This window comes from Myotis brandtii, unplaced genomic scaffold, assembly GCF_000412655.1.
Source record: "Myotis brandtii unplaced genomic scaffold, ASM41265v1 scaffold668, whole genome shotgun sequence".
In the NCBI taxonomy this organism is placed as follows: domain Eukaryota; kingdom Metazoa; phylum Chordata; class Mammalia; order Chiroptera; family Vespertilionidae; genus Myotis; species Myotis brandtii.
This window is the reverse complement of record NW_005370597.1, coordinates 2427592-2453917: the sequence shown is the minus strand read 5'-3', so window position 1 is coordinate 2453917 and position 26326 is coordinate 2427592. Positions and strand designations below refer to the sequence as shown.

The following is a 26326-nucleotide window of genomic DNA, read 5'->3' as shown; positions in this document are numbered from 1 at the left end:
TGAACCTGTAAAGACACCTGTGACTGAATGAGGAAAAAGCCACTGAGCCCAGCAGTGGGAAAAGGAGGGGGGGCAGTAATGGCCTCTCAAAGCCAAAACGGTTGCAGCCCCGGTAGCAGCAAGCTTCCTGGCTGCGAGCTGATAAGGCTTTCCGGTAAGTCCACAGGAAAGTCAATACTTCCTGGAGGAGGGAGCCACTCCCTCAAGGAGCCAAGGCAAGTCTGGAACAGCAGAAAACCGGGGCAGACCACAAATACTGCCACGATCCACTCACTGGTCTGTCCCTGAGGGTCTCCCAGCCCCGCCTGCCTGTGAGTTCAGCTGAGCGGGCAGGAGCCAGGTCCTCTCCATCAGGGGTGCTGGGCTTGGGTTACACTTGCTATACCTGATATGGTCCATTTAAGCAAAATGCAATTCCCTTAACCTCTTAGTGGCTTGGATTTTGCAACTGAAAAAGGAGACAATAACAGCACTGACCTCTTAGGATTGTTATAAAGTTTATAGGATTAACTCCTCAAAAAGCAGCTAGCTTCGTGCCAGGCACAAAACAAACAATAAATTATAGCTATTATTGTTGCTGTTTTTCCATAAACTAGATAAAGGGCTAAATTGTAGAGCTTTCCAAATTGTACTGAGATTTTTATTTTATTTTCCTTTTTATTGACTTTATTGGGGTGACACTAGTTAACAAAATTATAGGGGTTTTAGGTGCACAATTCCACAACCATCATCTGTACACTGTACTGTGTGCTCACCACACCAAGTCTGTACTAAGATTTTTTAAAACAAGAATAATTTAGAGTGGGGGAAAGAAAACCCCGCATGATCAGCAGTGTTGAAACGGACACTTCAATGAACAGTGATCACTGCTCCTCAGCAATGACTTGCATATTCTATAGGGCTGAGATGCTGCTGAGGAGACCCGGACTTGATGAATTTAAAATAAAGAAGAAAACAAAAAATGCCCAACAATACTCTCATGTAGCATGATATTAGCTGTAAATATACCCCATGGGTAGAGATTAACACACTAGTTGAACTTCCAAAAGGGGCTGCATCATAAAAAAACTAAAAGTACACCAAAGATTTATACCAAAATGTTGACAACTATCTCTGGATAGCAAAATTATGGGTATTATTTACATTCTATAGGAGATATTTCTGTAATTTTAAAAGTTCTTTTATAAATGAGGTCCCCTGCCCGGCTGGCATGGCTCAGTGGTTGAGCATTGACCTATGAACCAAGAGTTCATGGTTTGATTCCGGTCAGGGCACATGCCCGGATTGTGGGGTCGATTCCCAGTACAGGGCGTGCAGGAGGTAGCTGATCAATGATTCTCTCTCATCGCTGATGTTTCTATGTCTCTCTCCCTCTCCTTTTCTCTCTGAAATCAATAAAAATGTTTTAAAAAAATAAATATGAGGCCCCCTTTCTGTCCAAGAACTGTGGTGTAACCCGGAAGTCGCAGCCTGGGGTAGAGCCGAGCCTCGAAAGTCAGGTTTGGAGAAGCCACTCTTCCGGCCCCTGATCAAGCTGGACTTGGTCACTACATCTGTGTTATGCCTGCCAGGCTCAGCCCTCATTGGTGACTCAGACACCAATCCTGTCATGATGTCCCACATTTCAGCACATCTCAACTCTGGGAGCCACAATATAAGCAGAATGAAGATTTCCTCCCCGTGGCTAACCACCCTGACCACCGGGCAGCAGGAGCCAGGTGCCTATGGGCGCCATGCCATACCGCCTGGGCTCAGATCCTGGAGCCGGCCAGCTAATGCCTCATTATTATTATTTGGAAGAATAAATCCTAGGAAAGATCCCTGCCACCCTAAGTGACCCCACACTCACAGGGTGGGCCCCACACTACAGCCTGGGCTCCAATCCTAGAGAATGACCTACTCTAGCCCACCCCCACCTTCTAGTTCCCAGATGCCTTTTACCCGAAGCAGGCTTCTTTATCTTGCCCACCAAACCAATTTCCTCATTGTTTATATCAACCTAAACTTTTAACAGCTTATGTGAGAAGTGAAGGGAATGTGTATGTTATGTTTTGAAACTGAGTAAAAGTAGTATTAGAGCAGAAAACCCAGGCTGCACCTGGATGCAAGGGGGCAAAGAAGAACAATGAAGCAAACCAGCCTGTGAGCAGGGCAAGACTTCAAACACTTCCGCTCCCCCAGGCCAGCCAGGTCTGGCCAACCCAGCCTGGCCCAGGCAGCAGGCGCCCGGCACATCCCCCGGCCAGCTGAGCAAACTGGACCTGCAAAGAATAGTTGCCTTTCATACTCCATTACCCCTGAGTGCTGGGCAGGCCAAGGCTTTTGAAAAGCAAAAGAGAATGTTTTGCATGAAGTATTTGACTAAAACAGACTGTGTCTCTGTCTGAGAAGATGAAAAACCTCAGGCCATCTTTAGGAGCCGACAGTCCCCCAGTGTCCTCATGACCCTCAGGTCCAGGAGACCTAGTGCCATCACCAGGGGGACTTTAAGGAAGCGCTGGGCCTACCTGCGCAGACCTGGCAAGTTAAAGCCTGAATTCACACGTATGTGGACTGAGAGTCAAAGTTGGTGCTAAGAGCCCAGTACACTTACTCAAGACCAACCGCATCTGCTTTTGTGAGAAGGAAGAGCTGCAACTGAGTGTCCCCAGAGGGAACTCCTCTTACGCATAGAGCCTGCCTTCTTTCTTGCTGTGACCTATGCTTGTTACTGCTAATTTTGAAGTATTTTTAAGAATATTCCCTAATGGAAAACAAAAGAGCACAAAAGTTAGGAATAAAACTTGAAATCAGGCAGACCTGGGTTAAATTCATGGCTCAGCGAGTTACTACTTGACTTTAGGTAAATTAATTCATTTCTCTGAATCTCAGTCTCCTCATCTCTAACATGGAAAACCACCAGGACTGCTGTATGGATTACATAAGATGGTGTACACAGAGCACCTGAATAAGATCTAAGTAGAAATGGTAACATATTTAGTGCCTGGCACTAAATTACAGAGAGCACTTAACTGGCAATTACTGAATGAGTGAGTGGTGTTTCCAAGGGAAAAAGGAAGATGAAGTTGTAAAATATTTGTACTGATCCATGGGAGGCCACATGACACATGGAAGCATGTCAGGCTCTGGGTCCGACACCCGGGGGAACATGAGCAAGGCATTGTAGCTTCTCGAGACTCCAGTTCCCCATCTGTAAACGCTGGGATAATACCACTTATCCTGGGCTTGCTCCGCCACTGCCCAGCTCTGACCTTGGGTAAACTCTCATCTTTAATGAGACCCACGTCATAGGGCCTCATGCTAAGTAAATGATGAAGGATGTAAGTATTCAGCACAGGCCTGACACACAGCAAAACCTCAGTTAGCAGCAGCTCCTTAGGGCCACTTGCAGGATTCTGACAGAGGAGAGGAGGAGGAAAAGGAACCCAAGGCCTGAAGGAGAAAGAGTCAAAGTTGGTGCTAAGAGCCCAGTACACTTACTCAAGACCAACCGCATCTGCTTTTGTGAGAAGGAAGAGCTGCAACTGAGTGTCCCCAGAGGGAACTCCTCTTACGCATAGAGCCCGCCTTCTTTCTTGCTGTGACCTATGCTTGTTACTGCTAATTTTGAAGTATTTTTAAGAATATTCCCTAATGGAAAACAAAAGAGCACAAAAGTTAGGAATAAAACTTGAAATCAGGCAGACCTGGGTTAAATTCATGGCTCAGCGAGTTACTACTTGACTTTAGGTAAATTAATTCATTTCTCTGAATCTCAGTCTCCTCATCTCTAACATGGAAAACCACCAGGACTGCTGTATGGATTACATAAGATGGTGTACACAGAGCACCTGAATAAGATCTAAGTAGAAATGGTAACATATTTAGTGCCTGGCACTAAATTACAGAGAGCACTTAACTGGCAATTACTGAATGAGTGAGTGGTGTTTCCAAGGGAAAAAGGAAGATGAAGTTGTAAAATATTTGTACTGATCCATGGGAGGCCACATGACACATGGAAGCATGTCAGGCTCTGGGTCCGACACCCGGGGGAACATGAGCAAGGCATTGTAGCTTCTCGAGACTCCAGTTCCCCATCTGTAAACGCTGGGATAATACCACTTATCCTGGGCTTGCTCCGCCACTGCCCAGCTCTGACCTTGGGTAAACTCTCATCTTTAATGAGACCCACGTCATAGGGCCTCATGCTAAGTAAATGATGAAGGATGTAAGTATTCAGCACAGGCCTGACACACAGCAAAACCTCAGTTAGCAGCAGCTCCTTAGGGCCACTTGGGGTTGGACCCCAACAGAGAGGAGGAGGAAAAGGAACCCAAGGCCTGAAGGAGAATGCCTCACAAGATACCTGTGCAGGTAGAGGATGCAGGGAGTGGGGCACAATCATTCAACAACTCCTTGGAATTGAGTAACGGAATAACATACCAAAGTCCCTGCTTTCAAGGAGCTTATATTCCAGTGGGAGGAAAAAGGCAGCCAAGGAACACGTAAAGCATGGGAAGTAGGGAAAAGAGGGGGGAAGCACAGGGCCAGAGAGAGCCAAGTTGGGGCAGAGGGAGTAGGGAGGCGAATGAAAGGCCTCCCTGACTAGGTAATAGCTGAGCAAGAACCAAGACAGGGCAAAAAGCTGCATAGATTTCTTTTTAAAAAAATATATTTTATTGATTTTTTACAGAGAGGAATGGAGAGGGAGAGAGAGTTAGAAACATCGATCAGCTGCCTCCTGCACACCCCCCACTGGGGATGTGCTCGCAACCAAGGTACATGCCCTTGACTGGAATCGAACCTGGGACCCTTCAGTCCTCAGGCCGACGCTCTATCCACTGAGCCAAACCGGTCAGGGCGCTGCATAGATTTCTGAGGCAAGTGAAAGGCAGGGGGAAAGGGACAGGCAAAAACAAAGGCCCAGCAGGGGGAGTGGCCTGGTGAGTGAACAGGTGGCCTGTGAAGATGGAGCAGAGCCTGCAGGTGTAACCACAGAAATAGCTTCAAATGGTCCTGTCCTGCCCTAACCGGTTTTGCTCAGTGGATAGAGCGTCAGCCTGCGGACTGAAGGGTCCCAGGTTCGATTCCGGTCAAGGGCATGTCTGACTCTCTATCCCTCTCTCTTCCTCTCTGTAAAAAAAATCAATACAATATATTTAAAAAATAAATAAATAAAATAAAACAAATGGTCCTGTCCTGTTTAACAAGACACTGAGTTGTTTTTCAGACACAAGAGACCAAAACTGCAGGTCATGCAGCTGAAGCATGTGCAGAGAAGAGAACTTTGGCCTCCAGCTGCACCTGGAACCAGTCTCACCACCTGTCCCCATCTCCCCGCCCACCCCCCCACCCCCCAAGCTCTCTTCCAAACACACACACATACATACATCAAAGGACCTGGATATAACCAGAACCTGAACACGGTACCCTTTCAGAAGTGAAGGGTCCGCTGTCCAGGAAGATCCAGTGCTGACTCCTCCTACCATAAATGGCCAAGTTCCAAGGTCCTCCAATTAAAACTTGCCTCACCAGGCTTTGGCACACTTGGTCCCCCTAACTCCTTAAAATCCCTTAACCTAGTCCAGGGAATAAGAGGGACTTGAGGCACTATTAAGTCTCCCAGATTCTCAGTTGGTCAGTAAACTTTTCCTTACTCCAAACTCTGACATTTTGAGTTTTGGCTTTTTGAAGCATCAGGCACACAAACTTGGGTTCTGTAAGGTGGGGAGGTGAAAGGGGGGCACAGCCTACTCATAGAGGACTGTGCTAGTCACTGCAAAAATTCTAGCTTTTAATCGGGTCTGGGTAGAAGACAGCAGGGGCAAGAGGAGGGAGGCCAGTTATGTGGCTATGACAGTAGATGGGATGACTTTGGGGCTGCCCACAGCTGCCTCAGGCCAGTGGGAATTCTCAGTGTAGATCAGGAACGACCCTCAGTCCCTGTCTTCCCCACCTTCCCCATGAGAACTTCCTGTTTTCACCACCCCCATCCACCCACAAGCAAAAATTCAGAAAGATGTTGTGAGTTGCAAAAGGGTACTAACTTCCTCAATGCCCGTCAAAGTGCCATACACTGTACATATTACTTTATTCTTCACCACATTCCTGCAATCCCAGTTTCACAGATAAGGAAACAGAAGTCCAGGGAACCGGAGAAACTAAACCTAGATTCCTAAGCCAATGCGGCTTTTGGTGGCACCATGCAGCGTCCTTGCTGGGACATTCTGTCATCTGATACCTGGCAAAGAAAGACGGTACTGAGCTGGACTCTATGCTAGAAAGGCTTCCCAGGGCAATGAAAATGCCTGATCAGAGTTTCTGATGAAGAAAGGCATAAAAGGCTCAAACACGCCAGACTGTAATTCCATACCTCAAGCCAATGAGCCAGAGATGCCAGACCGTTCAATTCCTTCCTCTTCTATCCTCACGCTGACTGATGAGAGCAATGTCAGACACCTAGAAAGTGTGCAGAAGAAACATGCCCCTCCCCCCTCCCCCGCCCATCTGGGACTGTGGACTAAAGGAGAAGCCGCTCCTAACTTCTTACTGGTTGGCCAGTGACCCAGCAGGGCACTCCTGGAACAGGCACTCTGCTTTTGCTTCTTCAAATTACAAAGAACCATAACAGGGTCACTTTCAGTTCCCTATCTACAGGCTTAGAAACCCAGGCGAAGGCCAATTGGGCTTTTGGTCTCCATGGGGGCATCCCAAGGACTCAGCTGGAGTAGAATTTGTTTTATTTTATTTTTAAAAATATATTTTTACTGATTTCAGAGAGGAAGGGAGAGGGAGAGATAGAAACATCAATGATGAGAGAATCACTGATCAGCTGCCTTGTACACATCCCCTACTAGGGATCAAGCCCACAACCTGGGCATGTGCCCTGACAGGGAATCGAACAGTGACCTCCTGGTTCATAGGTTGATGCTCAACCACTGAGCCACACCAGCTGGGCAGAATTTGTTTTATTTTAAATCATTATGTTGCCAGATATCACAGTCTGAACCAAGAAGAGCATGTATAAAACCCAATATCTGGATTCAAAAGAGTTAGCTAGTAAGGGAAGGGTCCCAAGGGAAAGGGACCAGATACCTAACATGAAGTCACAACCACCTTTCAATATAGTGATATTGCCATTCATTCAACCATATTCACTGAGCATAAACATTGTGTCAGCACTGTTCCAGGTACTCTGGAAGGAGGTGAATGAAGTAGAGAAACAACTGCCTTCGTGAAGCTTACAAGGGGAAGCAGGCACACTCAAAACAGGAGGTTCAGTAACCTGCCAGACCCTAGCGTTACCAGGGTTTGGATCCAGCTTGCTCACACTCCACTTACCTCTGTTTACTAGGAATCTGGTGCCCTGCTGTAATTAACAGGGTTTTGGGGTAGGGGTGGGGGGCTGAGGGAGATAGGAGAGGGAATTGCTGAAAAGGAGGTATTTTCCTTTGGTGGGTGTTTGACAATCACTGTGGGATCTGTGCTGGATTATAGCAGCAAGGCATCAGGAGGAAATACGTACTTAGCTTGGAATCAAGACTTATATCCAAGCCAAAACTCACTAAGCCTCTCTGGGCTTCACTTTGAATATCTCTAAAAAAAAAAAAAAAAGGAGGTTAGCCTAGCAGGAATAGTAAATGGATTCCTCTTACCTAACAATTCAAGCCTATTCAGAGTGGCTGAAGCCACATGTGGGCTGAGCAGAAAGAGCCACAATTGATTAGTGATGTCTGCTAGGAGCGTGGAATGGTGATTAACCTGGGTGATCATCTGAGGCCTCTCCCACTTCTGATGATTTAAGGTATCTGAGTGGGAGTCATTTCAATTTTGATGACAGAATTAAAAAACCTCTTCTTTCATGAATTTCTAACCAATTCACAGAACGTTCCTTAACAAGACAGACTGCCAATTTTCTGACATGACACTGGAGATACTGTTGTGTTTAATTTTTAACTCTAAACGGTCTGTTACTATGGCATTTTTACAAGAACCTAGAAGAAGTTTTGTTCTTTAGATGCTCCACTGCACAGGAGTTCATCCTCACCACTGGGACTGTGGTAGTGTTCCCAAAGGCCTCCCAATCCATGTGCCATTTGCAATGTGGCCTTGCCACTCCGCCATCAAGGAGTGATCTAGTCCCCTTCCCTAGAACACATGCTAGGTAGACCTGTGGCTGCTTTAACCAATAAAATTGTTTCAAAATTAGAAGTTAGTTAATTTAAAAAAAATTTTTTTTAAAGAAAGGCCTGGTAGCTTCCACTTTTGCACACTATCATGGAAGGAGCCCACTATGCTGTAAGGAGGCCCAAGCCAGACACACTGAAGGGCCATGTGAAGGGAGGGGGAAAGAGAGAGAACAGAGAAAAAAATCCCAAAGGAAAGAACATTAAATAGCTTTCAAATACATTTATGAAATAACTAGAGGCCCGATGCACAAAATTTGTGCAAGGGTAGGCCTTCGCAGCCCTGGCTGCCTCAGCCCTCACAGCTCTGGCGGCCTCAAGGCCCTGCCCCCTGCCCACTGGTGGTTCCGGAAGGTCGTGCCGCTGTCTGGTCTAATTAGCATATTAGCTCTTTATTATATTGGGTGAGATAAACAGAGCCTTTTCACCCTAAGAAGAATTAAGATATTATTTTCTCAAAAAGGCTGATATAACACCAAAGGTAAAGAAAGAAGATGAAGTCTGTATGTTTTGCAAGCCCAGGAAGCACTTACTCTAGATAAGCTCTATGAAGTTCCACATCTATCGAATGCTAGTTACAGTCAGTATAAACAAAACAGGTCTAGAAATGGCCTACACACTATAGACCATGAGGGCTATGCATGGAAGACAACACCAGGCAGGCACTGGGCTGAATCTGCTGGATAACCCAAATACTAGGCTGACTTTTCTTTTCATTGGCATATAACATCTAAGGTAGTGCACAAATAATAAATGTACAGCCTGAAGAATGTTTATACCCGGAATAAGGTAAAGAAGATTCCTAATACTCCAGAAGGTTCCCTTGTGTCCTTCCCAATCAATAACCAACCCCACCCACACCCCCTACTCCACAGCCAGGAGTAAACACAATTCTGATCTTCATCACTATTGATTATTTTGGCTTGTTCTTGAATTGCACGTAACTAGAATCATACATTATGTGGTATTTTCAGTCTGCCTTCTTTCATTCATCACAGGGTTACCTTGTCTTGAAGCAGAAAACCGGAAACTGAGATTTATTTTCAGGAAATCCCCCTCTGATGTCACAGACCTGAATGCCAACTACTCTGATTTTACTGGCTATACTTCCTGCACTCTTCTGAGCACGAGCTATTTAAAATTTATAGCAAAACAGAATCTTGGATTGTAAAAGCTTTCCTTCACAATAAACCAAATCTTTTAAAGGTATGAACATCTATTCAATTTTAGCACAGCCTCTGATCTGACACTATGAAAGTATTATCTTTCCCATATTGAGTGTAAAATTCCTCAAACATATTTTTCTTCCACGGAATCCACCCATTCTAAAGAATCCTCAAATCCTGAAATAAAATAAACTATTGATTCTGTTACTACTTTTGATTAATAAGGGGTTAAGCTTTAGGAAAATCTCAGAGGCAGCCTAAGGCCCTAAATTCAGATGAATGTGGGTCAGAAAAGACAGGAGAGAGACAAGAGTACAGCAAGAAGTTATAGGTACAAGACTCTTAAGCTGAACTATCTGAATTAGATTCTGGGATCTGCCACTTCTAGCTGGGTGGCCTCGGGCAAATCATTACTCCACTCTGTGCCTCAATTACTTCACTATAAAATGGGAATAACCTCATAGGATTGTTGCAAGGATTAAATGTTAATGTATATATAAAGCTCTTAGGAGACCACATGGCACATAATAAGCACTCAGTAAAAATTAAGCTGAAAGAGCTGTAAGAGAGCGACTATTCCACAAAGGTTCTGAGCCAGTCGTAGCAGTCACCAAGACATTTAGTACAGTGCTTCTCAAGATATTTCCTTTTTAACCCTTCATAGACTGATACTTTTGTAAAATGCAAGCTCACATGCTTGAATGTCAGGGAAATACCAAATTGCTCTAAATGTTTCTAAATGTTTACTCTCACTTTCTGTGCTTATCTCATCATAGCCCAGTAGCTGCTCAGGGACTGGCGCTGGTGTGCAGAGTAAATGTTGAGGAGCACTGTTCCAGCACACAAGGACTCACAAGCCAGCTGAGAACTCAGCCAGCAGGTTAAACAGAATTATGAAAACATGTTAGTAAAGAAAACCAACCCCGAAAGTAGGGGCAAGAGGATGACTTGAGGGTCAACAAGCTGAGAGAAAATAATCCCAACAGGCTAAACCTGAAAAACAAAACTGACGGCCAGAGCAAAAAGCCAACTGGTCCTTTCCCCCACAGGTACTCCAGGAGGTGCGCCCAGAACACATGTCGGCCTGGAAGTCATCAGCCCCACAGGGAGCAAGAGAAATGAGGAAAGTAGGCAGAACTGACTCAGGTTTCCTGAGAAAGAAGTCCTCTCAGGAATGAGAAGCCACCCTAAGCACTCACCAAGCTTTGAGAATGTCAACCACGGCACACAAAGGCCAGAGTTTCTTCTCTGCCAAAGAAAACTGGCAAACCCTTCCTTTGGTGACGTGGGACTGCGCACCCCCCCCACACACACACACATATCCACCTACACACACACCCGTCACATACCTGTGGTTTTAGGAGGCTCCTGAGGTCCGCCTTGCCAGCCATACTGTGGGTATCCTTGGTAGGGGTACCCCTGAGGAGGGGGGTAAGGTCCTCCCATAGGTCCTGGAGGGTAGGCTTCAGGCCCCATTGGTTGTTGTGGATAAGGTGGGTACGGGGCCGTCGGACCAGGGCCCGAATACGGTGGAGGGTTCCCTGGGTTCATTAGGGAACTGCAGAATATACCTAAAAGACAAAGAATAAAAATTATTTGCATTTAATCAGTGGAAATCATTAGGAAACGAATTTCAACCCAAGAGATCTTTTACAAAAGGCCGTAAAGGTATTTTAAACCTCTTGCAAATCTGCAGCTCTGCCCATTGTGTTTCCTTCTCACCATCACAATTGGCAAATATCTTATGTAACTGTTCATTTGCCTTTGTCTGACTTCCCCACTAGACTATAGGCTGGGACAGCAGAGATCAGATCTCTTCTGAATCATCACCATGACCCTAGAGCTTAGCATTGTGCCTGGCACAAGGCAGGCCCCTCAACAAATGTGTTGAGTGAAGAACAGAATATTATTTTGTGTTTCAATTGCCTGAAATGTCCATAAACGTGACTGGACAGCTCTAAGAAGAAAGCACAAGGTCTAACAGCACTAATTATAAGTCAGATCAGCAGACGCTGACCCAGTACTAGCAGTCCTCCAATAAACAGGGTTGGGCCACACGGGGTTTTCTAACAAGCAGCACTGCCAGCAGCGACCGACCAAAGTGTGTAACTGCCGCCACTGCCCCGGGCACTGGGTGATCTGGTTGCTCCCCCGGACCCACACCTCTAAGCAGCTGAGCAGCGTGCTCAGTCATCACGGGACACGGGCAGAGCTGTCTACCGAGGATGCTGAGCATCTCCCCTGACCATCCAGGCTCCTGGGACCTTGGAGCGGCTCACCAGGAACCCCCACTGGTGTTTATAGGTTCCTGTTCTCAGTGGTTTGCTTCTGTGAGGGAGGCCATTGCTTCCCAGCCTCCAAGCCTGTTAACCATTCTCCTGATTGGGCTTCTAGTCTGCAGGGCCAGCATCTCATTTCCATCATGCTTGTGACCTCCACAGTGCCCGACACAATGACTTCCAGAGGAAAAGCATTACTGGGGAATGCAAAGTCCACACCGATGAACAGGGAGATGCCTGTCATCTTGCTGCCTTGTGCTATTACCCATTTCTAGTATTGCTATTAAACTTTTTACCTATTTGAGTTTCTTCTATCCCTAATTAAATAGTAAGTTAGAAGAGGGAACAGTCTCATACCCAAAACTTATTATTTTGAATATTACTAAATACTCAGTAAATACTTAATTTAGTAAATACTAGTATTTACTAAATTTTACTTAATTCTTTTTCATAACATGCAAACAAGTGACTCTATATGACTCTACATTAAGAACAGAATAGCCATTAAGTAAGGATCCTCAGAAAAATCTGAAACAAAATTAACAGACTTTGTTGGCTGCCCACACGACAACCATATCCCCCCTTAGTAACAGCAGTCAGATTTCCAGTTTAGGCATCATCCATTCGTCCTGCAGTTCATGTACTTAGGGAAGCTCATCCTGTACCAGCTCCAGGGAGAGCCCAACTTAACCTAAGTCAGTCCAGGTCACCCGTCCTTTTGCATCAAGATTGATTCAAAGGAATCCAGGGTTAAGCCAATCACAAATGGCATCCTTGGCCACTGGGATTGGTCCTGAAGTGGTTTGGTCAGCTAAAAGCGTGGGGGCTCTCTAACACACTCCCAACCTTCCCTTCCCCTTAGCACAGGCACACACAAAGTCTAGCAAGGACATGTCCTACAAAGTTGCTGACAGCCAATGTTCAGACCTGAGGGAGCCAGTCTCAAAATGAAGTAGGCACTTGAGAAAGGCAGAGTAGAAAGAAGGATCCTCAGATGACTTTACTTATTTATTTTATTTTATTATTTTACTAGAGGCCCAATGCATGAAATTCATGCAAGAGTAGGCCTTCCTTCCCCCAGCTGCCGGCACCAGCTTCCCTCTGTCACCTGGGACCCGGGCTTCCCTTGCAGCCCTGGCTTCAACCCGATTAGATCTGTGCTGGTCTAATTAGCATATTATGCTTTTATTATTATACATCTTATTTTTTAAATTGCCATTTTTTTTAATTAAAAAATTGATTTCAGAGAAGAAAGGAGAGGGAGAGATAGAAACATCAATGATGAGAGGGAATCACTGATCAGCTGCCTCCTGTCCCCCCCACACTGGGGATCGAGCTGGCAACCTGGGCATGTGCCCTTGATCGGAATCAAACCCCGGACCCTTCAGTCTGCAAGCCAACGCTCTATTTACTGAGCCAACATGGCTAGAGCCAGATGATTTATAACAGGCTCATAAATCACACTAAAGCCCAGCCTAACCTAAACTGCCTCTATAGGATTTACAATCCTAGGAACCAATAGTAAGGTAAGCTAAGGAACCCTTCTGAGTGACATTCAACCACGCACATGCATCATGCAGTGCTGACTGTGTCTGACACTGTGCTACACAGTGGGGTATAGGGATGAATACAGCTCATACTCTTCTCTTGAGTAACTGGTTAAAAAAACAAACAATAAGGATAGTGATTTTTAGAAAAAGTAGTAAACAGAATGTTGGGTAGGAGTAGGGGCCTAAACCCAGTAGGAGGAGGAAGTGGGGAGAGTGTCACTTGAGGGAGGTGATTATAAATTGAAACTTTTAAATACAGAATCAGAATGGCTTGAGGGCATCTATTTTGACCGCAATTGCAGTCTGTTCCCTATTTTGGAGATCTCTTATTTTCCCAGGGGTTTGACAGGAATTCAGAAAAGAACTAGAATTCTTTCCCTTCTCTGCTTTCTGGTCTATGCCAACATGGCCTCACCCTCTGACCTGGGAATGGCCTTCCTCCTGACCCTAATGCAAAGGCTCACTGGGACTAACACTGCAATCATCCCATGACTTGGGGCATATGTAATTGCTGACCATGTCTGTATTTCCTCTCTCCTTCTGAGAAGGCTTTGGTAAAAACCTGTGGAAAACCTAGAGAGCCCTGGTCAACACAGAAATCCGTTTTATTAACCCCTTTATGGTCATTCCATTACTTAATTTTTTAAGTCACAGAAGTAGAACACAGCTGCCATGGCTTACTCTTTCCTATAATTTAGTGTGTGTATTGGGGGAGAGGGGTCTTTCAGACTGACCTTATTCCACCAAAACTGTAATTTAACTTGATTAGTCCAATAAGACCTTACAATACTAATTAGCCTCAGAACTTCAGACCTCAATATTTCATGACTTTTCTTGATCCATCTATTTGCATCTATTCCTCATTATCCTATGTAGTTCTCTCCCTGGGACTCTCAAAGCTCGCCCAATGTATGTGTTCTCCTTCCTTTTCTTCAATCATATTTCCCTCTTGTCTTTGGTGTATACCTTTCTCCCTCTGCCTGAGGAATCATAGTGTCTAGGAGGGAAAACCCACTGTACTATTCTGAGGCACTAGGTGCTTTAACGAGCACAAGCCATAGAGATGCTCTAGCTGCCATACCCCCCTGCAAGCCCCCCTCCCTGCAAACTCTGTCCCTGTGTTCCTAAGACACAGTCACCTTAGAGGAATAAAAATCTGGATCTATTTTCAGTTTCCTCTAAACAAGAAAAAAAAAAACAGTAAGAGAAAGAGAACAGCAAAAGTCACAGAAACAGCATCTGTGCTGGGATCAAAGTCCTTTTGAGAAGCAGGACCTCCCTGATGGGAATCAATTATTCTCAAGCTTGTACAGGAACAAAGCAATATAAAAAATTACCTAACACTAACACAGTCTAGTACAAACCACTTAACATAAAACACAAATGAGCTTTAAATTTAAGGTACGATACTAAACTTTGTAATATGAACGTTTTCCCTTATAAATTTGGTCAGGTGAAATGTAAGTCCTACTGGAAGGACCCAATGTAAACAGTAGAAATTGTAGCATTAAAGACAAATCAAAGCTCCAAAGAGAGACAGTGCAAATGGAGTAGCAGCCAAGATCCATTAACAGATTGTATTGAATGACCACTGCTACCCAAAGATCCCATTCAAGACATGTTCAGTCACAGGATTAGCAGATATTCAACGCTACAATGAGAAAAGCAGTAACTATTCTTTGGGGGAAAGTGGTCCATGGAGATAAGATCACTATCAAAAACCTCATCAAAGTAGAGGTGTAGGAAAGAACAGTATTTTCCGTTATTATTTTAAAATTACCTGGTAGCCTGGCATTGAATCTGTAAGCAGCACACTGGGGAATTTTCCCCTGGAAAAACTAAAGAGACCCAGTGGAAAAAAAATATTGATAACTAAAAGCAGAGGAGATTCCAAGAAATGACTCGCCCAGTCACCTCACAGTAAAGCCCGTATACACAGATCTTTTAATCAATTTTTTATTACCTCATACATAAATGAATGGACAAAGATGATCAGACATTTGGAGAGAGCATGCATTGTAAAAGACAAAGTAGAAGAAAAACACAGAAAACAGAAATAAAACACCCTAATATCCAACAAGAGAAAAGAGTTAAATAAATTATAGTACATCTACATAGTTCTTTTGCAGTCATTTTGACTTGTTTTTGAAGCATTATGTAATATTAATTTTAAGAAAAAATTTAAAGCCACATATTCAGCATGATCCCAAGTTTCTTTAATATAAATACTGATATATAGCAAACCTCCAGATAACCCCGATTGCCCACTAAAGGACTACAGAAGGAATGTTCACATATCCAGACCACGTGACATCCATTATCCAGACCAACGGTCATCTAGAGGATTACCCTCTCAGACAAATCCAGAGGCTAAGAAGGCAGGACTGACTTTTCTCAAGAATGTACTTGTTACTATGAGAACTCTTAGCATTCTTCTTCAAAACACTCTGGATATTGCCTACTTGTATTTCCAGCTTGCAAACCCTGACCTTTGAATAAAGTTTTAGTCTTTATTTCTAGCAAAGCCTCCAGACTCTTTCTGAGTTCATTCCACAATATTCTTGTGGGGGTGGGGAAATGAACCTTGATCCTCATCCTTATAAACAAAAAATAATACACAATATCATGGATCTATATATGAAAGCTAAAACAATCAAGCTTTTGGAAGTACATAATGTACTCATGAATTTGGCAGTATTTACCTTATGACCCAGCAACCCTACTCTTAGATCTATACTGAGATAAAATGAGTGCCTAAGTCCACTGAAGACATATGTAACAATGTTCAAAGCAGCTTTACTTATAATAGCTCCAAACTAAAAACTATCCAAATGTTCACCAAGAGCAGAACCAATAGATTATGGTATAGTTAAATAACAGAAAATTGCTCAGCAATAATAAAAAACCCCCACAATATTACATACAATAATGTGTGAGGGGGGGGGGAGCTAAGAGTTCTTATAGTAACAAGTACAGGCAAAGATGAGCAAAAGAAGCCAGACTCAACAGACATCACACTGTACGATCCCATTTATGTGAGGTTCAAGAACTGCCAAAATGAGTCTAAGAATATTGACTGGAAGAGGCACAAGGACAGCCTTCTGGGATAATGGAAATGTCTACATCTTGAGCCGAGTCATGTTCACATGAATGCTATGAACTCACTGAGTTGTACATTAAGATTTTCACACTTTAAGTCATACAGTAACAGCAGACAGATAAAATCTGGCTAGAAGGAAATATCTGGTTGGAATGATAGGCAATTGTTATTTATTTATATTCATTTTTGTATTTCTAAAAGTTTGACTAAGGAAACCTTTATGGTTTTTAAAAAAATGTATATATTTTTATTTATTTCAGAGAAGAAGAGAGAGGGAGAGATAGAAACATCAATGATGAAAGAGAATCAATGATAGGCTGCCTCTTGCACTCTCCCTACTGGGGATCAAGCCTGCAATCCAGGCATGTGCCTTGACCAGGCATGTGCCTTGACCTCCTGGTACATAGGTAGATGCTCAACCTCTGAGCCACACTGGCCAAGCAAGTTTTCTTAGTGCTTTTCATGCTACCACTTTTTTTTTTTTTAATGCTACATGCCTTTGTAGACCGTCTATCCACTTCCACTACCCTGATTTTCTTCCAATTAGTAATCTTTTCCTTGTTGGTAACCTGTTTTATATCTGCTTTTCACAGTGATTTTTGTAACTGTGTGTGTGTGTGTTTTTTTTCACAAGACACTTCAGATCCCTAAGTTCTTTAAATGTTTTCTTTCTGCTTCAAACTGAGAAGTCAGATGTGGGATAAAAAAAGCAAAATTCCCTTGATTACATGCAGACTTTCCCATCTTGTAAATGAGCTATGGTCAAAGCCAGAAGCCTTGCTCATCCTTCCATCCTTACCCTATCCTTCTTGAGAATTTACAAATTGTCTTTAAAGTTTAAAAACACGAGATCAGACCTTATTCTAAAGACCTCCTCTGTGTCTTTTTTTAACTCCCTGATTAGCTGGCCTTTTAATAGGATCTTTGTAAATAGGTTATTTTATATTCTAGGTCCCTCAATTTTTCTTGATTCTCATACCCACAATTTTGGGTAAGGTTAGGCTATAAAAAGCTTTTAGAATTACTGGTTCTGTGCTGCTCTAATCATCTCCTGTTTGCAGTTTTTGTAAACCTGTGCACCCAACATTAGTGGTTCCAGGCACTACCGAGATAATGGTAAGAAAGAGACAATTTCTTCTCGGCCTAGTTAGAGAGACAGACATTAACATCAGCAATTATGAAACCATGCTGAGAGAGAGGAAACACTTGGTACTGTGAGCTCAAAGTAGAGGCCACAGGTCAGGGAAGTCAAGAATGCTTCTGAAGGGAAGTGATGAACAACTAAGAGTTGAGCATATACACACAGGTCAGAGATAACAATCTGTGAGAAAGAGCTGAATGCATTTGAGGGATTAAACCGGTTCATACCCTGGCCAGTGTGGCTCAGTTGACTGGAGTGTTGTCCCATGCACGGAAAGGATGATAGAACCCGAAGGTTTCGGGTTTGATTCTTGGTCAGGGCACATACCCAGGTTTTGGGTTCAATCCCCAGTCAGTCGGGGTACATACAGGAGACAACCAATGATGTTTCTCTCTCATATCATTATTTCTCGCCCCCCCCTCTAAAATCAATTTAAAAACAACAACAATATATCCTTAGGTGAGGATTAAAAACAACACAACAAACCAGGTTCATTATGGCTGAAGCAGATAGTACTAAATGAGGCCAAAGGTCAGCTCACAAACAGCCTTGCTAAGAGTAGGATCATTTCAGGATTATTGCCGCTTCCTTTTCTATACTTATTCAATCTCTTTTAAAAGATTCACGTAACTTATGTTTACTTTTTGGATACTATTGGCAAACCTAATACTGTTTATCCATCAATGTAAGTACCTACTACATGACAGGCCAAGTACTGGGGATATGAAAGAAAGAACTAGCTGGCTTGCTCTTCCCCTTCAGTACTGCTAATAAAAATAAAATTACCTTTCCTATTTGTCGGTTACTGCATCAAGTGGAAAATGCTAGAATTTCTCTAAATTTCAGGGATGAAGATAGTTTGCCTATAAAGACTAAACAAAGTTCACTTTGGGTGGTCACCTCAAAGAGTTATGCAAATTTACTGAAATTGAGGTACAAGTAGAGCCCAAATGACACCACCAATAGGGAAAGTCATGCCACACATACATGTGAATATCTGAGCCCCAAAGCCAAAGAGCAGGCATTCCAGGACAACAGAACTACACCAGGAGACCTCACAGTTATCATAACATGGACAAGATCTTTGTTTTTATGACTTGTTCATTATTTATAACACATTTTGCTTTGTTCCCATTTCCTAAGTTGTTTTTCTTTTACAGGAGACTGGAAGCAGATGTCCTATAGTGTTATTTCATTGTTGTCCAAATACTGATTTTGGAGTTGGCCTCCTAAATATTATTAGCCATCCCCTATCTTAAGCACCATCTTTTGTTTGCCAGAGAATTCTACCAGGCCCCAAGCTGTCCTCATATAATCAACGAATGACTAAATATTAGAGCATGTCTTTTGCATCAACATTTTGACTTGTGGCCTTAGAATAGCCTCTCCGTGGAGTACACAATGACACATAGCTTAGAAATGGGACCCTTCCTGAACAAGGACATCAAAATGCACATGGAGCCCTAGATGGTTTGGCTCAGTGGATAGAGCAGCAGTTCTCAACCTGTGGGTCGTGACCCCTTTGGCGGTCAAACGACCCTTTCACAGGGATCGCCTAAGACCATCCTGCATATCAGATATTTACATTACAATTCATAACAGTAGCAAAATTACAGTTATGAAGTAGCAACGAAAATAATTTTATGGTTGGGTCACAACATGAGGAACTGTATTTAAAGGGCCAGAAGGTTGAGAACCACTGGGATAGAGCATCAGCCTGCAGACTGAACGGTCCTGGGTTCGATTCCAGTCAAGGGCACATGCCTGGGTTGCAGGCTTGATCCCCAGTAGGGGGTGTGCAGGAGGCAGCTGATCAATGATTCTCTCTCATCACTGATGTTTCTATCTCTCTCTTCTCCCTTCCTCTCTGAAATCAGTATATATTTAAAAAATGCACATGGAGGCAAAAAATACAATAATGGATCATCTATCTCTGAAGCTCCATCCTGGAGTAAGGAAAGGTTCAGAGACTGTCTTATTTTATTTTCCTTTCTCACAAACAATATTTGATATAAAAACTACATACTGCTTTTATTACTCAGTTTACATGAAACTAAAAAGTCTACAAACTATTTAGTAACATGGTTTGCTACAGCCATTCAGCCATTATCACCAACATTAAAACAATACAAAAATGTAAGCATTCTCCACTTGTCCTGACACATCAGATCAGGAGAAGTCTGAAAAGTCATACCCATATGAGTTACCCACAGTTTAACATTATTGGAAAATACAGGGTGGGGCAAAAGTAGGTTTACAGTTGTGAGAATGAGAAGGTTTATTCTTGGATTATTATTTTTTAATTCTTGTATTATTTTCCAGTAGAACAACTGTAAGCCTACTTTTGCCCCATCCTGTATGGCTATAGCCAATCAATCTCACTTCCCTCCAATATTAAACTTGGTAATGTACATCTTAGCATTCTTCCAGCCTTAGACACTGAGGGAATCCAGAGAAGTTTCCTTCACCAGAGGATAATACATCATCTGCTAAAATCTTTTTTCATAAAACTTTCTATACAGAACTTCTGGCTGGATTCAGAACCTGCTGCTCTATAAGATCTAAGATCTAAACATTAAACAGCCCTAAAAAAAAATCAGTTACCTGAAAATATCAACTAATAAAATAGCCTACCCCTCAGCTGCCCAGGCACTGGTATACCATTCCTCCCTAATGTTTGGAAGAAACATCCTTCTTTTTATAGAGGGTCCATTTTTTTTTCTTACAAATTCTTCAACAAAGACACATTCTTAAGTGAAATTTCAAATAAATAAATGAAAACACTCTATTCTTTGAACCAACAATTTTGTCTTTAGGAATTTAACCTACAGATATATACTACTGCTAGGATGCAAAAACAACAACAAACCCCACCAATTTTATAGACAGAATTTTATACCATACACACATTAGTTGTGGCATTTGTTTATCAGAGCTATATAGTATGCATATTACATGTGTAAAATATACACGTCCATATTTATATAATATATAACATCCCAAAGGTCCATCAATATGGGAATGATTAAATAAATCACAGAATTTCCAAACCATGGAACTGCTATTATTTGATCCTTAAGAAGAATGAGATAGAATTACATGTGCTGATATGGAAAAGTGCCAACACAGTTAAAAAGCAAATTGCAACACAGAACATTCTACTATCCCATTTGGGTTTAAAAAGTAAAATTCTATTTCTAGACCTGAATAAATTACAGTTATATTAATAAATATAATTATTCATTAAACTGTACTTTTGTTATATATATATTTCTATACATATTTAATAATGAAGTTAAAACCCCTATAATAATTTTTTAGTAAAGTCTGCCACATGGCTTTTAAGAGAAAAAAATTCATTTCTTAACTCATTGAGCAGGAAAGCCATGCTTCTAGATCAGGGGTGGGCAAACTTTTTGACTCGAGGGCCACAATGGGTTCTTAAACTGGACCGGACCGCCGGAACAAAAGCATGGATGGAGTGTTTGTGTGAACTAATATAAATTCAAAGTAAACATCATTACATAAAAGGGTACGGTCTTTTTTTTTTTAGTTTTATTCATTTCAAACGGGCCGTAGTTTGCTAGATGCTTCCAATAACCATCCAACTACCACTGAGAGCAGTTTGTCCCAGTCGCCCCCTGGAAAAACCCAGCTGCAGGGCAAGATCCACAACTGCAAATAGTCCCATTGGTTCCAGGCCAACGTAACCAAAGGCCCCCTTTCCAGTCTTTATTAGTCACGTATGGTCCTGTGCAGAAGCCACAGGACCGCCTGAACACAGGACTCCCAATTCTGCTTCTGCCTTCAGTTTCTGGAAGGACTCCCGAGGGTAGACCTCAGTCCCTTGTCTGACAGCTGACCATGCCAGCAAATCCTGACCACAGCCCCCTTGCCACACTGCTGGGGCCCCCAGTGGAGAGGCATCTCCAGCTTCATCCAATGCCTCAGGTCAGGGACTCTGGACAGTACCCCACCAATGCTGTCTAAAAGCAGCAGGGAAGTGAGGTTGGCTCCTCAGAAAGAAAGGCTGCGGACCTCTAAATTACACCTAGTCACTGGGACATGCAGGGCAGCATTGTAACCCTGGAACTTCAAATAGCCAGGCCTCAAAGTGACAATGGGGAGAAAATGAGGCCCAGCAAGAGGGAGGATTGAAAGAGAAAGCAGCAGTGAACAAGGGAAATGAAAAGGAAAGAAAGCTGCTAACACAGAAAGTGAGCTGGGGAAATGAAAGGCTAGGTTAGAGCAGGGAGAGAGAGAAAAAGGATGAACTCTGCCCCCTGCCAAGTTTAGAGGACACATTAGAAAGAGGACTGGCCCACCCTTCCCAACAAGCCTGACATGGCCCCGTCCCAGGCCAGGTCCCCCACCAGCACAGCCCCTGAAAGACGGTCTCTGCCCCACGGTCCCCCAAACCCCAGCCCGGATTAGGCTTTTGGGAGAACGGAAATCTTGATGGCTTAGGAAGAGACCCCTACAGCTTAATGTGCTGGTAATTTAAGCACTCGTGGCTCCTGACGGACACCAAACCAGCCCGGCTTTGCGCCACCATGAAAGCTTGCCCTCCTGGCCCATGGAGGAAGCAGCAGCTCAGCCAGCCCTGCAGGATGGCTGTTAATGGACAAGAGTGAATTTCACTGTACACCAGCGAGTACCACTGGTGCCTACCATGTGCAGCACCCTAAGAGATCATGTACAAGTGCAGGGCAGCTCACTCTCCCCTCCTTCCTTCTCTCAATTTTCACAGAATTTTTAAAGGGGCAGGCACTATGGACAACAAAAATTAGAAAACACAAATGCCAGATGATATCTTCAGATTTCTGTCATTAGTACTACCCACAAAGAGCTACTGTATATGTGGAAAACAAGGGGCTCAAAGTATGGGGTACTGATGAACTGAAATAAATTACTGCATCCACCCTGAACTAAAACCTGAGTTTTCCAAGAGCATACTCACACAGAAAGAACAATATACCACAGCACCAGAGAAGTCACTCCCCTGATGAAAGGACTAGAATTTAATATAGCATACAGTCTGACCACCACTTAGGCTTCCAGGCAAATTTCATATAAAAACACCAGTGGTTTCACTCTGACTGCACGTATTTCTTTTTTACACTTAGATTTTTCACTCTGCTGTCTTCCCAGTATCAGAGCCACATGGAGTTTCAGGAGAGGGGATTTAAGGGGCCCCTACCCCAAACCAGCCCTACCACCTGCCTACTGACCTCTGAAAAAAAATTCACTTAGTGAATCATATCTTTGGCTGAAGGCAGTATTTATTCTCCCCAAATGATCCTGCCCAAGGTCCTGACACTGGAAACTGACTGGTAAAGTACTGTGGACCGCACTGGAAATTTAATGTGGCAGAAGTCTAGTACCACTTCCCAGGAATTCTTCTCCCCCCAAACCTTTGCGGTTCCATTGTTCCCCATCCCTGTCTTTCTTTGAACACTGACCACGTGGTCAGATAATTTGCAGTAATGATGTGTTTTCTGGGTCAGTTCTCTTGGGACTAACTAACGATTCTTTAGCATAAATCATCAGAGAACTAATGATAGGCACCTGTGAATAAGGCATTACTCCCCAAAGAGTAAATGCAGGTAAATCAAACTCTCCTCTCACCATAACTACCAACACTCCCTTAAACCACTAACTGAAAGGGTTCAGAAAAATATATATCATCCCTTGTTTTCTGCAGAGTCATACCATAGGCTTGTTGGCCACAGAGACTGTATTCAAATCATTTGCCTCCTTTGCTTGAGGCCTAAATCAGTACAAATATTCCATGTCTCCTAAAAACTACAAAAAAGAAGTCATTCCAAGCTCACTTCCTTCTGAAGAGCCCTTTGTATATAGTGCCCAAAGCATTGTAAACCTTTTTTGACTAGAGGCTCGAGAATCAACTCATGCTCAATCCCCTTGCTTCCATACTGCTGTTTTTTAATTGCTAACTCCCATTTTATAGCCAAGCCAATTAGAAGCGTTGGCCCGGCGTGGGGAGCATGAAGGCCTGAGCTCAGTCTGAGAAAAACAAGAAGCCTCTCCCTCTCCTGTCAGAATTTCACTCAAGTGAGAACTATACTTGCCAACAAATGCCAAAAGTCTAAGAGATGAATATAACAGTTCTGTACAGTTTCTGGGAACACCAGCAAGCACTTGAATCTCTATTTGAGCAGTAGGATTGGTGAATTGAAATAGGATAGGGGATTTTAAAGAAATGGCTATTTTACTCACTTCATTTCGTGAGCTTTATTACCTACTTCTGTCTCTGATGAGCTTAATAACAAACTCCTTTAGGGTTGAAAGGATGTTGGGTCCAAAGCCCCAAACCTGCTAGGCTACCGATTTACTGATTTACTCTAGGCATTCTAAAAGAGGGGGAAAAGAGTGGGGGGAAACCCAGACTGGTTTACATGTGAAATACAAACAGCACTTACCCTCAGGTCTGCAGATCTTGATTATAGGCACGATGATAAACCAAGCCCAAATACTCCAGAAAAAAACAACAACAAAAAAGCCTTAGGGTTTGAAGGAGGCTTTTACAAAAATTTATAATGTCCACCTCTTTTTTTATTTCACAACATCTCAAAATTTACCATTCATCCAAGAATTAAAATATTTGCTTTGGATGAGCTCAAACTTCATACAAGCCTCTCATTAATTCTCTGTAGTACCTCTGTGAAGGGAGGACTGACCCTGTTTCAAGGTCGAGGAAGAATGTTTCAGTGCCAAGAGAGGAGGGCCCTGCCCAGGGCCTTGGGTGACAAAGGTGCAGGCCCAGATTGCTCCGCGGAAGGTCTCTGGCCTCTCCTAGTCCTGTCTCTCACCTGGGCCTAGTTCCTCTTAAGGGAGGGCATTTCACTTTCTCAACAGAACACCCAGTCCCAGAGAGCCCTGTTTAGGGGAAACACACTAATTCTTTTTTTCCTGACATGAAGTCTTAACTTCTCTACCACTGGGCAAACTTGTGGAGGTGGCAGGGGTGAAAGAAAGCGGAAAATTCCCCCAAACTTTTGACCTACTTAACGACCTTGGCAGCACAGAGTTACAGTGTTTGGGGGAGTGGGGGGGTGGGGTGGACTGTTTCTTTCCAAAGGAAGCAGGATTAGTTGGCTGGTTCAAATATTTCCGAAGAGATTTAGAAAATGGTTAACAATTTTTAAAAAATCTAATATCCAGTATTCTTAATATTGAAGCCCCTGCAAAGCCCCTTTAAAACCACTATTATAACAAGGGGGAGGACGCAGACTCATCGGGTAAGTAGTAATAGATGGTAAACACATTGTTCAGGTGACCTGTCTTAAGATTTCTTTTACGAAGTTCACTCTTCCCAGGTGCCACCACTCCGGATTTGCTCTCCATCGAGTGCTGGGCAGGTTTCTAGGTTTATACACAAACCAGCTTCGGCCACCTTGGCCAAGTTCTCAATTCCCTAAAGTTTAGGGCCTAAACTACAGTTTACTGTATGACATCCCTGGAGGTCCAATTCTGTTTTCTGGAGTCAAACAAATACAAAACAAATTGGTGGGAAGATTCAGCCATTTCACCTCCCAGAAAACAGAAGTTCCTAAGGTTCAACATAAAATGGACATCAGTGCATTTTTTGAGTCACAGAATCAGTGAATTCCAGAGCTGGGGAAAACCTTAAATCACCAAATCATTCCCCTTCAGTAATCAAAACATTTTCCCCTGTTTCTCAGGAAGTTAAGACAAAATGGCCAATTAACACTTAAGCAGTCTGACGCTGGGAAGCCCACAAGCTGAGGGGAACAAGGTAGAAAAGAGGAACTCTGTTCCACAATTAACCAAGAGCAGGGGACTCCTTTCAGCTCCAGGAAGTTAAGACAAAATGGCCAATTAACACTTAAGCCGTCTGACGCTGGGAAGCCCACAAGCTGAGGGGAACAGGTAGAAAAGAGGAACTCTGTTCTACAATTAACAAAGAGCAGGGGACTCCTTTCAGCTTCCCCGATGCCCATATTCATGTTTGGGGCACTGAGTATCCCTTAATAACTTCCCCCATTAAATCTCCTCCCAGTCACTTGGGGTTCCGATTTCCCCCTGAAGAGGTTTTTCTAAGAGTTTGGAACCTCTGAAGAACAAGTGCGGCCGACAATCCAACCACCCACCGCACCTATACAGGGTGGGGCAAAAGTAGGTTTACAGTTGTTCGTATGGAAAACACAATAATTAATTTTAAAAAATACAAGAATAAACTGTGTTTCGCGTGCTGACAACTGTAAACCTACCTTTGCCCCACCCTGGACAGGGGCGCAAAGTTCTCAGGCAGCCATTAAACCTGACCAAATGAGATCAAATGAGCTGCAGTGGGGGCTTCCTTTCTCTCCTAGGAAGGAATTTTGGGTTTAATCTGCTAACCATGGCCGGAGTGTATGCACCTGTCTGTTATAAATATTTCATAAACAGGGTTCACGGAATCCCATCACACCCGAGTTCCAAGTGTTGTCACCTCTGCCAGGTTGTCACAACAGCCTCCCCAGCGCCTGCCTCCCCAGCGCCTGTCTCCCCAGCCCTGTGATCCTCCTACCTCCATGCAGTCGACGCTTCAGGACTCCCCTGGCACGCAATAGCCAGCTGGGCACTGAGAGTCTTCCTAACCGGCACTAACCTCATTCTCCAAACTTTCCCCCCACACACGGCCCTGGTGCTCGGTGCAGTCAGGCACAGAACCTTCCTTCCTTTTCCTCCAGCGTCTCCGGAGGCCTCCTTCCTCCCGCCCTCCACTCTCCAATTCCCCACGGCGGCTGGGAGCACAGTCCCCGCGGCGCAGGACTCCGCTCAGGTTTCACCCCCAACAGGTCTACGAGAACCCCATCCACCGCTCTCAGAGGTCAGGGTTCCTCCCGCCGCAGCTCGCGGTCTGCACACCCTCCGCCCTGCTCCCACCTGCGGGGCTCC

At 43.7% G+C, this 26326-nt stretch overlaps 1 protein-coding gene across 4 annotated transcripts in view; it reads right to left on the bottom strand.

Annotated features, from left to right (window-relative positions):
• The window catches only part of CYSTM1 (cysteine-rich transmembrane module containing 1), a 39886-nt gene that overhangs the window by 12462 nt on the left and 1098 nt on the right, over positions 1 to 26326 (bottom strand). Inside the window, exons 1-3 of one of the 4 annotated variants that reach the window (XM_014529077.1) lie at positions 26037 to 26080; positions 23845 to 23897; positions 10681 to 10902 (exon numbers count right to left, since the gene is read on the bottom strand). In XM_014529077.1, the coding sequence (XP_014384563.1) occupies positions 10681 to 10902; positions 23845 to 23897; positions 26037 to 26041 (280 nt within the window). In that variant the 5' untranslated portion in view covers positions 26042 to 26080. Of the gene's footprint in view, positions 1 to 10680; positions 10903 to 11010; positions 11072 to 11551; positions 11583 to 23844; positions 23898 to 26036; positions 26081 to 26326 lie in introns of those variants that run through there. The other 3 variants (XM_014529079.1, XM_005881051.2, XM_014529078.1) reach the window with 3 other exon arrangements.